Source organism: Oncorhynchus clarkii, chromosome 23 (genome assembly GCF_045791955.1).
Source record: "Oncorhynchus clarkii lewisi isolate Uvic-CL-2024 chromosome 23, UVic_Ocla_1.0, whole genome shotgun sequence".
Classification (NCBI taxonomy): Eukaryota; Metazoa; Chordata; class Actinopteri; order Salmoniformes; family Salmonidae; genus Oncorhynchus; species Oncorhynchus clarkii.
The window spans coordinates 24,690,689-24,706,036 of record NC_092169.1 but is presented as its reverse complement, the minus strand read 5'-3'; the positions used below and the strand labels follow the sequence as shown (position 1 = coordinate 24,706,036).

Genomic DNA, 15,348 nt, shown 5'->3' with positions numbered 1-15,348 from the left:
CCGGGATGTGGGCATGAAGCTAGGGTTGGGTCGAGGCTATGGTTAGGGTTGAACCGGGATCTGGGCATTAAGCTAGGGTTAGGGTTAGGGTCGTGGCTATGGTCAGGGTTGAACAGGGATATGGGCGTGAAGGTCTCCAGTCTGAGATGGAAGGACTGGTGCTTTTGTGTGTCTGATTGCTAACATGCATGCATTCATGTGTTTGTGTGGTTGTCCAAGTGAATGTAGGATGTGTCTTTTTATAAAGTTGTGCCAGTGTATCTTGGTCCTCTCACCCTTGTCAGCATGGTGGGAGTGTGATTTAAATCGACCCCTGTGGGAGTCCCCTGTCCCTGTCTCTCTACTGTCCCGTGATGTGTCTCTCTCTCTCCTGTTCCTGGACATGTCTCTCCGTGCATCTCTCTTAAAAAGGAGGCTGACGAAGGTCTTGGAGCGCTGCAGGGTCTTGCTGCCCTCTCTCTCTCCTGCACTCTTCTCCTTTCCCTGCTTCTTCTTCTTCTGCTTGTCCTCTGAGGGAGCAGCATAGATAGAGATCAAGGTTAATGCACCACCTCATGAAGTGACATCATAATATACTGTATTAATTTATTTGATACTGTTGAGTTTGAATACTAGATCTGACGTGACTAGCACTCTGCCTACTCTTCACTTCTTCTGCAGCTGTTGCTTGTCCTTTGGTGGTTAGGGGGAACGGTCAAATCAAGTAAGGCCCTGCAATCCCCAGGAAACTTTGGTGTGGGCCTTAGGTCAGGGAAAACTGACAGAAAGCCTGGTCACCCATGATACAAGTCAGTATTCGACATCCATCCATGTCTGAGGATGTCGGGAGATGACATGGAAACCAGCCACTAGGGGCAACAGTGAGCGCTGTTACCTTCAAGTTGGGTTTTTCTTTCAGGTGTTGTGGATGGGAATGGCAAATGGTTGTAATCATCTGCCTCTGATTCCAAAGGTTGAAAGTTAAAATCCAGTAATACAATATATTTTGGGGATTTGGGTTTTAATCCTATCCCAAACCTTAACTCTTACCTTAACCATTTGGAGTTAATGCCTGAACTTAACTTTAAACACTTTGTAACAACTTCAACATGGATGAACATCGAATTCTGACGTGAGACTATGAGAGCTGGTTGGACATAGGGCATCTATGTAACTATGATAGAAGCCCTATCAGAATTACATAGGAGCCCTATCATGGGTACATACAGTGCCTTGTGAAAGTCTTCGGCCCCCTTGAACTTTGCGACCTTTTGCCACATTTCAGGCTTCAAACATAAAGATATAAAACTGTATTTTTGTGTGAAGAATCAACAACAAGTGGGACACAATCATGAAGTGGAACGACATTTATTGGATATTTCAAACTTTTTTAACAAATTAAAAACTGAAAAATTGGGCGTGCAAAATTATTCAGCCCCCTTAAGTTAATACTTTGTAGCGCCACCTTTTGCTGCGATTACAGCTGTAAGTCGCTTGGGGTATGTCTCTATCAGTTTTGCACATCGAGAGACTGACATTTTTTCCCATTCCTCCTTGCAAAACAGCTCGAGCTCAGTGAGGTTGGATGGAGAGCATTTGTGAACAGCAGTTTTCAGTTCTTTCCACAGATTCTCGATTGGATTCAGGTCTGGACTTTGACTTGGCCATTCTAACACCTGGATATGTTTATTTTTGAACCATTCCATTGTAGATTTTGCTTTATGTTTTGGATCATTGTCTTGTTGGAAGACAAATCTCCGTCCCAGTCTCAGGTCTTTTGCAGACTCCATCAGGTTTTCTTCCAGAATGTGGATGTGAGATGTGTGAGTATAGTGAATGTTTATGTGAATATTGTGTGTGTGGAAAGTATTAAGCTGATTGAAATCTGGATATTAAAATAATGAAATTTGGATGTTAAGGAATATTAGTTAAGTGACTGAAATTCCGATAGTAAGCTGATTGAAATGTGCATAATAATGTGGGAAAGTGCGTCTGTCATTCTACATGTATGCGGCAAGACTATAGACACAGAGACTATAGAGACGAGAGACTATAGATACTATAAAGAACATAGATACTGTAGAGACTATGGCGACTGTAGAGACTATGAAAGAACCGTGGTGGTGCTACATATGACAGACCTAGAGAGAAGACTACAGCGAGAGCAAGTAACGGTACCATGGAAAGCCCCGCTGACAGCTGTCTGTAGGCATTTATAAGAGAAGTGTCTACAGTACGTGTTCTGCAGTGACTAACACAAGGTGCTATTCTATATGTATAGGAGATATAGTCCATATTGCCCAGCTACAGTCCCGAAACCTGAAGGATCTGGAGAAGGTCTGTTTGGAGGAGTGGGCCAAAATCCCTGCTGCAGTGTGTGCAAACCTGGTTAAGAACTACAGGAAACGAATGATCTCTGTAATTGTAAACAAAGATTTCTGTACCACATATTAAGTTCTGCTTTTCTGATGTATCAAATACTTATGTCAAAAATGCTAATTAATTACTTAAAAATCATACAATGTGATTTTCAGGATTTTTGTTTTAGATTCCGTCTCTCACAGTTGAAGTGTACCTATGATAAAAATTACAGACCTCTACATGCTTTGTAAGTAGGAAAACCTGCAAAATCGGCAGTGTAACAAATATTTGTTCTCCCGACTGTATGTTGCATAGGAAGTAACGACAAGAGAATAATTGAAGAGGTACATGGAGTAATAAGGGAGATTACTGAGTGTGTTTGGGAATAGTACTAAGTGAATGTGGATGTGAAAGTTGTGTGAGTGTGAAAGGACGTGTTAAACTGATTGAAATTTGGATAATAAAAGGAGTGAAATTAGGATAGTAAGACTATTAAGTACTGAGTGAATGGGAGCTGTCAGGGGACTAGCTTGGGTGTGAAAGAGGTAATATGGGAGATTACTGTGCGTGTCTGAATGAATTCCCCAACCAGTTCTATTAGCTGAGTTTTCCAATCTATTACGTTATCTACGGTTATTATAAATGTATAGGAAGTAGCGTCAAGCTAGTCTTAGGAGAAGGCTAGAGTGAGGGCAGGAGGCCCCACTGACAATTGTCTGTAGGCATTTATAAGAGTCGTGTCTATGTGGTCGAGAAACCACAAGGAACCATTGAAGATACATATAGTGAACACCACCGCCCATCGATCTACAGGTAGTGAGCACTGACACGAGAAGCCATTGAAATGTTTCAGAGGGCAACAGCTGAGATGGATAAGGGCTGGAGACAATGAAGTTCATTGATGCCCACGGACACTGACATTTCCTCGAGAACATGATATGTGTACCTCTCGGGCTGCTGCGCTGTGATCGTTGTAGGTGGTGTGGACGTGAATAACTAAAGATATATAATGTTAAATAGGGATTTTGTGTGGAGATACTAAAGAAGAGAGTATTATTCTGAATATGCTGTTAAATAGAACACTAGAGTGAATATTTAAACCCCTGTAGGACTGGAACACTGGTGTAGAGGAGGAATTTGTGATGTAACACACATGTATAATGGGTTACTAGAGATAAAGTAACATAATACTGATTGGAATGGTTTACTAGAGATGATCAAGTAACAATATAAATAATAATAATCAACTTGCACACCCACTCGTAGACGTAGGTAAGTGGTGTAAAGTAAAAAAGTATTCTGAGAAATGTTCAGGGTCCATCACGGATCATGTGATAAAGATAAGGTTAAAGCATTGTACGGGACTTGACTTACCCGTAACCAATACAACTAGAAACTATTATGACATTTTCACCTCACTGGTAATACATTTTGAAATAATGGACATTTAATAAGTATGAAACATAAAGTGTGATCAGAGTGTATAAGATTGAGAAGGTTTTCCTATTGGGAAGGGAGTCCAAGTTGAGGGAAACAGATATGGAGACTAGTGAAAGTAACAAAGTGAATGGTAATTAGCTTTCAGATAGCACTCTAATAATGGAATGTCTTAGTAATTTGAAGAAGTGAATGTTTCAATACAAGGTCACATGACGAACAGAAGGATTGAGCATTGGTACTGATATTAAATGAGAGGCCGCTGTCTGGTGTTTGGGTTAGAGATAAGCTTCCTGTGGAACAATAGATAGCCACCAGTAAACACTGAACTCAAACAGGCTATAAGGGACACAGTGGAGAAATTTGTGACAGAGGTATGAATCATTAATTGAATAAGACACGTTTTTGACAATTTCCAATTATTATTACTGAGTTCTATAGTTTGAGAGGCACCAGTGATTTAAGTAAGAAGGTAATTTCATAAAAAACAATAATCTGTTTCCATTACATAGAACTGTGTCCATTGATTTAAGTAAGTAATGTCATCTAAAACAATAATCTGTTTCCATTACATGGAATTGTGTCCAGAATAAGTAGATCTAAGTAAATGTTTTTAGTAATGAATATTGAGCAGATAATCCTGCACCAACCTTTTGAAGGCCCTAGCATGTTTCATTTTTTGACTAGTTTATGTACCAGGGACAGTTTGTACAGAACTGTATGTGAATGCAACAGGTCAAAATGACAATGATTACAAGTGAGGAGCTCTGGGGCTGTTTACTTTAAATGGTGCCTATTCAGCTTGACGGGACACTGTATCATCTGATGTGTCTGAAGTATAATTCTGTATGCGCATGGGTTTATCAAGACTTCATGCCCAAGATGCAGAAAACTCTTCCAGGACGTATGGAATGTCCACAACCAAGTCTTTTTTTATACAGTGGGGAGAACAGGTATTTGATACACTGCCGATTTTGCAGGTTTTCCTACTTACAAAGCATGTAGAGGTCTGTAATTTTTATCATAGGTACACTTGAACTGTGAGAGACAGAATCTAAAACAAAAATCCATAAAATCACATTGTATGATTTTTAAGTAATTAATTTGCATTTTATTGCATGACATAAGTATTTGATACATCAGAAAAGCAGAACTTAATATTTGGTACAGAAACCTTTGTTTGCAATTACAGAGATCATACGTTTCCTGTAGTTCTTGACCAGGTTTGCACACACTGCAGCAGGGATTTTGGCCCACTCCTCCATACAGACCTTCTCCAGATCCTTCAGGTTTCGGGGCTGTCGCTGGGCAATACGGACTTTCAGCTCCCTGCAAAGATTTTCTATTGAGTTCAGACTCGGAGACTGGCTAGGCCACTCCAGGACCTTGAGATGCTTCTTATGGAGCCACTCCTTAGTTGCCCTGGCTGTGTGTTTCGGGTCGTTGTCATGCTGGAAGACCCAGCCACGACCCATCTTCAAAACTCTTACTGAGGGAAGGAGGTTGATGGCTAAGATCTTGCGATACATGGCCCCATCCATCCTCCCCTCAATCCAGTGCAGTCGTCCTGTCCCCTTTGCAGAAAAGCATCCCCAAAGAATGATGTTTCCACCTCCATGCTTCACGGTTGGGATGGTGTTCTTGGGGTTGTACTCATCCTTCTTCTTCCTCCAAACACGACGAGTGGAGTTTAGACCAAAAAGCTCTATTTTTGTCTCATCAGACCACATGACCTTCTCCCATTCATCCAGATGGTCATTGGCAAACTTCAGACGGGCCTGGACATGCGCTGACTTGAGCAGGTGGACCTTGCGTGCGCTGCAGGATTTTAATCCATGACAGCGTAGCGTGTTACTAATGGTTTTCTTTGATACTGTGGTCCCAGCTCTCTTCAAGTCATTGACCAGGTCTGGGCTGATCCCTCACCTTCCTCATGATCATTCCTCATTGGAGTCTGTTTGATTGAGTGTGTGGACAGGTGTCTTTTATACAGGTAACGAGTTCAAACAGGTGCAGTTAATACAGGTAATCAGTGGAGAACAGTAGGGCTTCTTAAAGAAAAACTAACAGGTCTGTGAGAGCCGGAAGTCTTACTGGTTGGTAGGTGATCAAATACTTATGTCATGCAATAAAATGCAAATTAATTATTTAAAAATCATACAATGTGATATTCTGGATTTTTGTTTTAGATTCCGTCTCTCACAGTTGAAGTGTACCTATGATAAAAATTACAGACCTCTACATGCTTTGTAAGTAGGAAAACCTGCCAAATCAGCAGTGTATCAAATACTTGTTCTCCCCACTATGTTTTACATTGGTTCTGTGTCTTTCCCTTTGAGGGGCTTCCTGAGGCAGGTGCCTTAGGAGAGCAGTTATTGAGACTGTGTACTGTGCAGTGTAAAGGTGCCCGAATCCAGCTGTTGAGATAGCTCCCAAATTAAGTAAGGAATGGCCATTTAGTTTGTTTTTATCCAACAATTTTTACCACACACACCCACACACAACCCACCTTCATAAGAAATGTACTGAAAAACCCAATGTAAATCAGATACACAAAATGTTTGAAATATCTTTCAATCATGTCTGAGGTACAGGGAAACAAACAATCACTTAACAGGCTTGAATGACCTCTGTTCTGACTTCCTGGCGAGACCTGATCGCCCTCGCTAGAAAGACTAGAGCCATTGGGTGAGATTTAAATGGGCTATGTAAACATTAGAAAATTAGAAATAAGTTTAGAATTTATCAACAGTCCTGTGTGTGATTCGGGAACAAGAGAAAGAGAGAGAGTGACCACTGCCCCTGAATATGGGACACCTGTCTTTAGTCTTTTTTACTATTCCTTGAATTACCATATGGGATACAATTAAGTTAAGATGGAGTCATCATGGGTTGTAATTCTAATTATATTTGTTATTTTGATTTAACAGGCAGCGTTGTTTTTTGGGGATGCATGAATCACGATGTAAGTCATGTGTCCAAAGGGGGCATTACCAGAAGTATATTGCTGTTGTTTTGTTTACTTTGTTTTTGTCTTGCTTCAACAAAAAAGGATTGGCCCTCTGACTTCCTCACCCTGTAACTCTGCAGTGAGATTGCCATGGAGTATAAGCCAATTTTAGGGAAAAAAATTGTTTCAACTGTGTTGTTTTTCTCTTTGACATTTGTCTAAGACATTTGTATTAAGAATATTGGTAGTAGTAATAATTTGTCATACAGTGAAAAATGTGTCATAAAATAAATCATTTTTCTGGATTTCCTGAATCAGAAATGCCCTAAACTAAACTGTTGTTCTGGTCTGTCCTCTCTCGAGGTTATGGTGAAGGTGACCACAGATGGTATTTAGATGCATGAAGGGATAAATCGTCCGAGAACAGTGTGAACCTCACCCCCTCGAACCGGCTGAAGTAATGGTGACAATGGCATTCACTATAGTCCTTCATCACTTCTACCATGCGACCTGAGTCCGTGCCAGCAGCCAGTACACCACATCCAATCAAAGCTATCAACTGCCTTTTCTCTCATGCCTCTCATGCCACATGAGTCCACGTGGAGTGAGCATGGAGAGAGATCCGGTCAAACTTCTCTCATGTTGCTGGTGTACTAGTAGGAAAATTAACAAGACATAGTGGACTGTAAAGGACAGTGGTGGCTCAGGTGAGAGAAAATCGGGACATTATCAAGGGCCATCCACTTTTAACATGTGCCATTGGGAACAACTGAAATGGCAGAAGAATGAGTGCCGGGAGGGAGGGGGGTGGACAACTGTGCCCTTAACTGATTTTGAGGTATCGGGATGATTGTGGAGATCTGCACGCTGCAAAATCTATAGTACATGACACTCACGACAAAAGCTCCAGCGGGAAATGTCATTGCCAGAATCCATCAATGAAATTGTGTAATGAAGCATATGTGTAACTGTATGAAGTGAATGTCTTAAGCCATGGTTTTACAAGAAGAATTATACAACCCAGAATGAAGGTTTTGAAATTATGAATTGTCTGGTTTTATGTGTTGATTTGCCTTACTTCAATAAAAGTATAGAATCCTATGATAGAAGCTATAAGCTAAGGCTTACCTATAAAATGTAATAGTAATTATCACAGATTGAGTGATAAGAGGAGGGAATATGATGGAAAATGTTTTGTTTGTGCTTTTCTAATAACTAATTTCAGTGTTCATGCAAGTGAAAAATCCTAACTATCAGTATCTGGAATTTGGCAGTATGCCCAGACCCTTGTTTAGAGAACGAAGCAGTTTCAAGGTCTCAGTTTAGCGAGAAGAATGACCCAGTATTGGTCAGTCACATGAATGAAGCAAACATTGATGAATAGGGCTGTTGCGGTGACCGTATTACCGCCACACTGGTGGTCATGAGTCATGAAGGCAGTCAAATTCCATGTGACCATTTAGTTACGGTACTTCTCTCTGATACTGCTGCTGGTCACTTTTTAGGGCTAGAGGGCAGTATCCTGAATTTCCGCCTGACTGATGTGCCCAAAGTATACTGCCTGTTACTCAGGCCCAGAAGCCAGGATATGCATATATTAATATTAGTAGCATTGGATAGAAAACACTGTGATGTTTCTTAAACGGTTCTTAAACAGTTAACATAATGTCTGAGACTATAACAGAATTGATAGGGCAGGCGAAAATCCCAAGAAAATCCAACTAGAATTATTTTTTTCAGCTCCCAGGCTCTTATTATGGAAACCTGTTGGAAACCCCTATGTCCGTCACCCAAATTGCAATTCCTATGGCTTTCACTAGATGTCAACAGCCTTTATTCAAGGTTTCAGGCTTCTTTTTTGAAAAACAAACAAGTATTTGGAGTTTTTGCTGGGAGAGCACCTGGACCAAATCAGTCTTTCAAGGAGGGCGAAGGCGTGCGCTTACGAATTTTCCTTTCCTATTGAACATAGTATTTTCTGTGTTAAACATTACAGTTTATTTACATTGTTTGACTTGTTTGGACAAAGTTTACCGGTAGCTTTTTGGACTCTTTTGTCTGCATGTTGAACGAGTGGATTACTGAAATCAATGGTGCCAACTAAACTGGCTTTTTGGCAAATAAATGAGGATTTTATTGAACAAAACAATCATTCATGTTGTATCTGGGACCCTTGGGATTGCAAACAGAGGAAGATATTCAAAGGTAAGTGATTTATTTAATCGCTATTTGTGATTTTGTGAAGCCTGTGCTGGTTGAAAAATATGATGAAATGGGGCGCTGTCCTCAGATAATCGCATGGTATGTTTTCGCCGTGAAGCCTTTTTGAAAATCTGATTAACAAGAAGATAAGCTTTTAAATGATATAAGACACTTGTATGTTCATTAATGTTTAATATTACAAATATTTATTTGAATTGTGCGCCCTCCAATTTCACCGGATGTTGTCGGCTTTAATCCCGCTAGTGGGACACCTAGCCCCAAGATTAATAGCCTACCAAACTTGCTAACTGCTGGTCCTCAGCACTCTATTGTCCCTCTAATCACTCTGATGTCAATGCAAATATAATCGGAAATCTAATCAAACACTTCATGAGAGCCCATGAGCTCATGTTGCACAACATTTCTATAGGCTATGCATTTGCGCGAGAAAACAGAGTAATGGCATCTACTAAAAAGAGGAGGATCCAATCAGCTTTCTATAGGCTAGGTCTACTATATTTATTTCTCACCTTTCCTAATATTAAGCACATTGCTTATATTTACAACATGAGCATAGCCTACCGTCCTCCATTCGATATATTCAAGTGCATAGATGACATGTATTGCCAGTTTCAGTGCAGGTGCGTGATAATGGTCCATTCTGAATTAAAAAAAATGTCACACATATTATTTAGTATATGTAAAGACAAGATTAAATCAGGAATAGTCTGATGGGTGACAATATTAGCCTATCACTTGTGAATTATATTATCACTTGTGAATGATGCCAAGCATAAGAAACAATGCTTTTTTTGAGACTTTTTCAAATCATAGTTGCACACCTCATGTAGCCTAGCTGATAGGCCTATATGGTTTTGACAAGGTTTGTATCACAACTGAAGTGGCCAAATAACTTAATATAATAAAGCTCAATAATCCGCTTTACAAGTGGTGTAGAGCAAACTGGCATACATAAGCAGCGGTTGAGTAAAGTTTGGGATAGATCATTTTGTCACGACTTCCACCGAAGTTGGCTCCTCTCCCAGTTCGGGCGGCGCTTGGGCGGTCGTCGTCGTAGGTCTACTAGCTGCCACCGATCCTTTTTCCTTTTCTTTTGGTTATGTCTGTTTTGTGTTTCACCTGGTTTCAATTTGGTTAATTAGGGGGGGTATTTAATTCGACATTTCCTTTGGGGTTTTGTGCGGGATTGTTTTAGTTTGAACTGTCAGTGAGTTTGGGTTTCGTTTTATTAGCTCATGTTTTACAGGTGGTTTTTCCCTGGACTGAGTCTGAGTGGGGTTTTCGTGGCTATTACTGTAGTCCGGTGTCCTGTTGTTTTTTGAGCTAGTTAAATAAAACACCCTTTTCTTTGGAACTTGTTTCTCCTGCGCCTGACTCCACACCTACATCTCTTTGGAGAGATCTGACCCATTTTCTTCACAAAAATGCACCTTTATAATAAAAGCATAACATGCATAATTGCTTTTGTGGTCACTTTTGATAATGGTGTTTTCAGCAAATGGAACATTCCGCTTATAGCCTACCATGTGCGCATTGCTGTGCTTATAATGTGAATAATTAGCCTAATAGTTTGGAAACATTTCAAGCTAAATGTTCTGATCTGTTATGTCAGCCACATTGCATAAAGCGTTTTTTTTATGCTAGTGGTTGTATTAATTTGGGATCTATCGCATCCCACAACTGTCCCAGACTATGTTTGAAGACTATGTTAGCCTTCATTTCTCAGAAAAATAATAGACTGATGAGTTTCAGAAGAAATTTCTTTGTTTCTGGCTATTTTGAGCCTGTAATTGAACCTACAAATGCTGATGCTCCAGATACTCAACTAGTCTAAAGGCCAGTTTTATTGCTTCTTTAATCAGAACAACACATTCCAGCTGTGTTAACATAATTACAAAATTGTTTTCTAATGGTCAATTAGCCTTTTAAAATTATAAACTTGGATAAGTTAACACAATGTGCCATTGGAACACAGGAGTGATGGTTTCTGATAATGGGCCTCTGTACACCTATTGTATGTTGTGTATCACAACTGTAGTTGCTCTCAATTGTGCATCTGTAAACGTTTGTGAAGGTTTTAGGTGACAAGCCTAATTTCTTAAGCCTCCTGAGGTTGAAGAGGCGCTGTTGCACTTTCTTCACCACACTGTCTGTGTGGGTGGACCATTTCAGTTTGTCAGTGATGTGTATACCGAGGAACTTGAAGCTTTCCATCTTCTCCACTGCAGTCCCATCGATGTGGATAGGGGGGGATGCTCCCTCTGCTGTTTCCTGAAGTCCACAATCATCTCTTTTGTATTGTTGACGTTGAATGAGAGGTTGTTTTCCTGGCACCACACTCCCAGAGCCCTCACCTGCTCCCTGTAGGCTGTCTCGTCATTGTTGGTAAACAAGCCAGTACTGTTGTGTCGTCTGCAAAGTTGATGATTGAGTTGGAGGCTTGCGTGACCACGCAGTCATGGGTGAACAGGGAGTACATGAGAAGGCTGAGCTCACAACCTTGTTGGGCCCCAGTGTTGAGGATTAGTGAAGTGGACGTGTTTCCTACCTTCTCCACCTGGGGGTGTCCCGTCAGGAAGTCCAGGACTCAGTTGCACAGGGTGGGGTTCAGACCCAGGGCCTTGAGTTTAATGATGAGCTTGGAGGATACGATGATGTTGAATGCTGAGCTATAGTCAATGAACATCATTCTTACATAGGTATTCCTCTTGTCCAGATGGGATAGGGCAGTGTGCATTGCATCATCTGTGGATCTATTGGGGCGGTTAGCAAATTGAAGTGGGTCTAGGGTGGCAGGTAAGCTAGAGGTGATATGATCCTTGACTAGTCTCTCAAAGCACTTCATGATGGCAGAAGTGAGTGCTACGGGGTGATAGTCATTTAGTTCAGTTACCTTAGCTTTGTTGGGTACAGGAACAATGGTGGACATCTTGATGTGTGTGGGGACAACAGACTGGGATAGGGAGAGATTGAATATGTCTGTAAACACACCAGCTAGCTGGTCTGTGCATGCTCTGAGGATGCGGCCAGGCATGCCGTCTGGGCCGGCAGCCTTGTGAGGGTTAACACGCTTAAATGTCTTACTCACGTCGGCCACGGAGTCCTTGGTAGCAGGCCGCGTCGTTGGCACTGTGTTATCCTCAAAGCGGGCGAAGAAGGTGTTTAGCTTGTCCGTAAGCAAGTCGTCAGTGTCCATGACATGGCTGGTTTTCCTTTCGTAGTCCGTGATTGTCTGTAGACCCTGCCACATACAACTCATGTCTGAGCCGTTGAATTGCGTCTCCACTTTGTCTCTATACTGACATTTAGCCTGTTTGATTGCCTTGCGGAGGGAAATAACTACACTGTTTGTATTCTGCCATTTTCCCAGTCCCCTTGCCATGGTTAAGTGTGGTGGTTTGCGCGTTCAGTTTTGCGCAAATTTTGCCATCTATCCACAGTTTCTGGTTAGGGTAGGTTTTAATAGGGTACAACATCTTCTACACACTTCCTGATAAACTATACACTTCCTGATAAACTTAGTCACCGTATCAGTATATTCGTCAACGTTATTCTCGGAGACTACCTGGAACATATCCCAGTCTGCGTAATCAAAACAATCTTGACTTGTTGATTCTGATTGGTCAGACCAGCATTGAATAGTCCTCATCATGGGTACTTCTTGTTTGAGTTTCTGCCTATAGGAATGGAGAAGCAAAATTGAGTTGTGGTCAGATTTGACGAAAGGAGGGCGGGAGAGGGCCTTGTAGGCATCCCGGAAGTTGGAGTAGCAATGGTTGAGTGTAGAATAATTCATTAGGCCCTAATATATGGATTTCACATGACTGGGCAGGCGCACAGCCATGGGTGGGCGCATAGACCCACCTTCTTTGGTCCCAGGTCCACCCACTTGGGAGCCAGGCCTAGCCAATCAGATTTTTTTACAGACAAAAATACTCATTTCATTAGCTGTCTGGGTGGTTTTTGGTTATTGACAATATACTTCACAGCGGTTTAGAATGTACATTGATTCTCTACACTATACATTGCTTGTTTAGTCACATGAACTGAAATTAGGCGAACTTTTAGAATTTTAGCAACCCTCCCTTAAAATATGGTCCCAATTCCGAAGTCACTTTATACTTAAACAAGCAAGCGGCTGCTCTCCATTAACATTTAATCATCTCTTCCCAGGGTCACAGAGTGACACGGCATTCCAGTTCTGGCACAGGAGAGATCTGGTGTTATTTTTGTGACCTATTTGTTGATAACACATAGGTCTCATTCAATACTCTGAGGGTTGACCATAATATTCCCAATACCCAACACATTTTTAGATACCTGCAAACTCACAGCTTTGCCAAAAAACATTTAGATTCATTTACACTCGAGCCCACTGTCTCGTGTCCAGTCGAGAGGTGCTTAGCCTAAGTGTCCAGTCGAGAGGTGCTTAGCCTAAGTGTCCAGTCGAGAGGTGCTTAGATCTTAACCCTTATCTGAAGGGCACAATCTGGAGATTATACAACATAATTCAGACCATTAATCCGCCTTTCTTTGCAAATACAAAATCTGCATGGGAGCAAGACATAGGTGGCGAGCTACCCGATGATATATGGCAACAAAGTATTGAGTGTATCCACCCATTGTCATTTTGAATAAGGCATGGGCTTATTCAGTTTAAGGTTTTGCACAGTCTCCATTACTCAAATGACAGATTGGCAAAAATATACCCAAATGTTGACCCCAAGTGTTTGAGATGCAGCGACTGTGGGACACGTTTTGGTCATGCCAATCTTTGAGTGACCTCTGGGACCCCATTTTTGAGACATTCTCACATATGTGTAATACAACTGTTAGCCCCAACCCGGTCACTGACATTATTGGGGAACTTCCCCTAGACCAGAATGCTACCACGCTTTCGCATTTGCCACTCTGTTAGCTCGCCGCCTTGTCCTCTTTCACTGGAAGTCTGCAAAGCTGCCCTCCTTTATGCAGTGGGTTAAGGAAGTGATGTCATCTCTGCCTCTGGAGAAGGTTAGGTACACTGTGCTTGGGTCCCAACAAAAGTTAGACTTAATCTGGGGGGAGGGAGGGAGGGAGGGAGGGAGGGAGGGAGGGAGGGAGGGAGGGAGGGAGGGAGGGAGGGGAGAATGAGGGGTTGATGTTGTACTGTTTTTGTTGTTATATCTGAAAATCGATAAATAAAGTAAAAAATAAAAAAATAACATTTTATCAACCAGGAAATGGCCAGCACGATTTCTGCATATTCACCTTTAAAGTAAATTGACTAAATTAAATCAAATACTACCATGTGAAAAGCCCATTTGTTACAAGTCATCTCTTTGTTACGGGTCTTTGTTAAATTTGCTTGTGGATGTACCTTTGCCAGATTGAGGTTTACAGAGAAAAATTACAAAAATAATTGTATGTGTTTGTTATTTCAAAGTATAATTCATTAGACTTTGCATGGTTCTATGCTCACACTGGCCAATAAAAGTGGATGATACACTCTTCAGTAAGAGGTTAAAGACTGTTCATCTCTCATCCAGTCACATTCTCTGCCCTCTCCAGTAAATCATTCCTAGTAGGCAACAACCCGGTAATATTGATGTATTGTACACAGATGGTTACATTCACTGTTATTTTTGAAAGCTCTGCCGCAGTCATCTGGATAACATTAACAAAAGTATGACTAGGGGTGCATCTCAATAGTCTGAAGTGACTTTCTTTATGTCCTTTCCATCATCTGCAAAAAATAACCATCGGGTGAAATCAAATACCTGTTACTGTAGGTATCACCACTGCTTTCACCTTTTCTTTGTTTTCAGAACAGTGCAGTTGAAGGAGAGGAGAGCATAGACTATTGAAATTCACCCTCAGACAGTAATGCCTGATTCACACTATCGAGCCAAGTCGAGCTGCGCAATGCTGGCCTGGATAAGCATACACCATAGTTCTGAAACCATGCTGGAAAGGACAATGTGAAATGAAAATATCCTGACCAGCACAGTTTGGTTCGGGTTGGCCCTGTAGAGTGAAAAAGGCTTCAGGTGTTGTTTTCGTTGACTTCCTGGTGACTGGAGGGCCAGTGGAGTCGTGTGCAGGTCATCAGACTCCAGCTCAGAGGGGATCTCCCTAAAGCTCAGAGGGCGTATCTCGTTACCCAGAGGCACCCACAGCCACAGGCACTGAACTGAACTCTGGGTAACTCTAGTGTGGCGAAGGAGATAGTTGCTCTGGGTTAGGATTAGATATACAGGTATGCCTATTCATGTATCAAAAACAGGAGGGAGGGATACACACCAAAAACTGCTCTTTGAAAACAGTGTATTTCCCATTTATGATTCTTTGGCCTCTGTTCTCTTAGGCCTTTCGATTTCATGCGGATCATACGCTGTGGACTGGGAACTATTTACATG

The 15,348-nt window shown here is 41.5% G+C and overlaps 1 protein-coding gene across 1 annotated transcript in view; it reads right to left on the bottom strand.

Annotated features, from left to right (window-relative positions):
- The window catches only part of LOC139381631 (PDZ domain-containing protein 7-like), a 47,372-nt gene that overhangs the window by 19,797 nt on the left and 12,227 nt on the right, over positions 1 to 15,348 (bottom strand). The window contains exon 8 of the mRNA XM_071125296.1: positions 276 to 509. Within this exon, the coding sequence (XP_070981397.1) occupies positions 276 to 509 (234 nt within the window). The remainder of the gene's footprint in view (positions 1 to 275; positions 510 to 15,348) is intronic.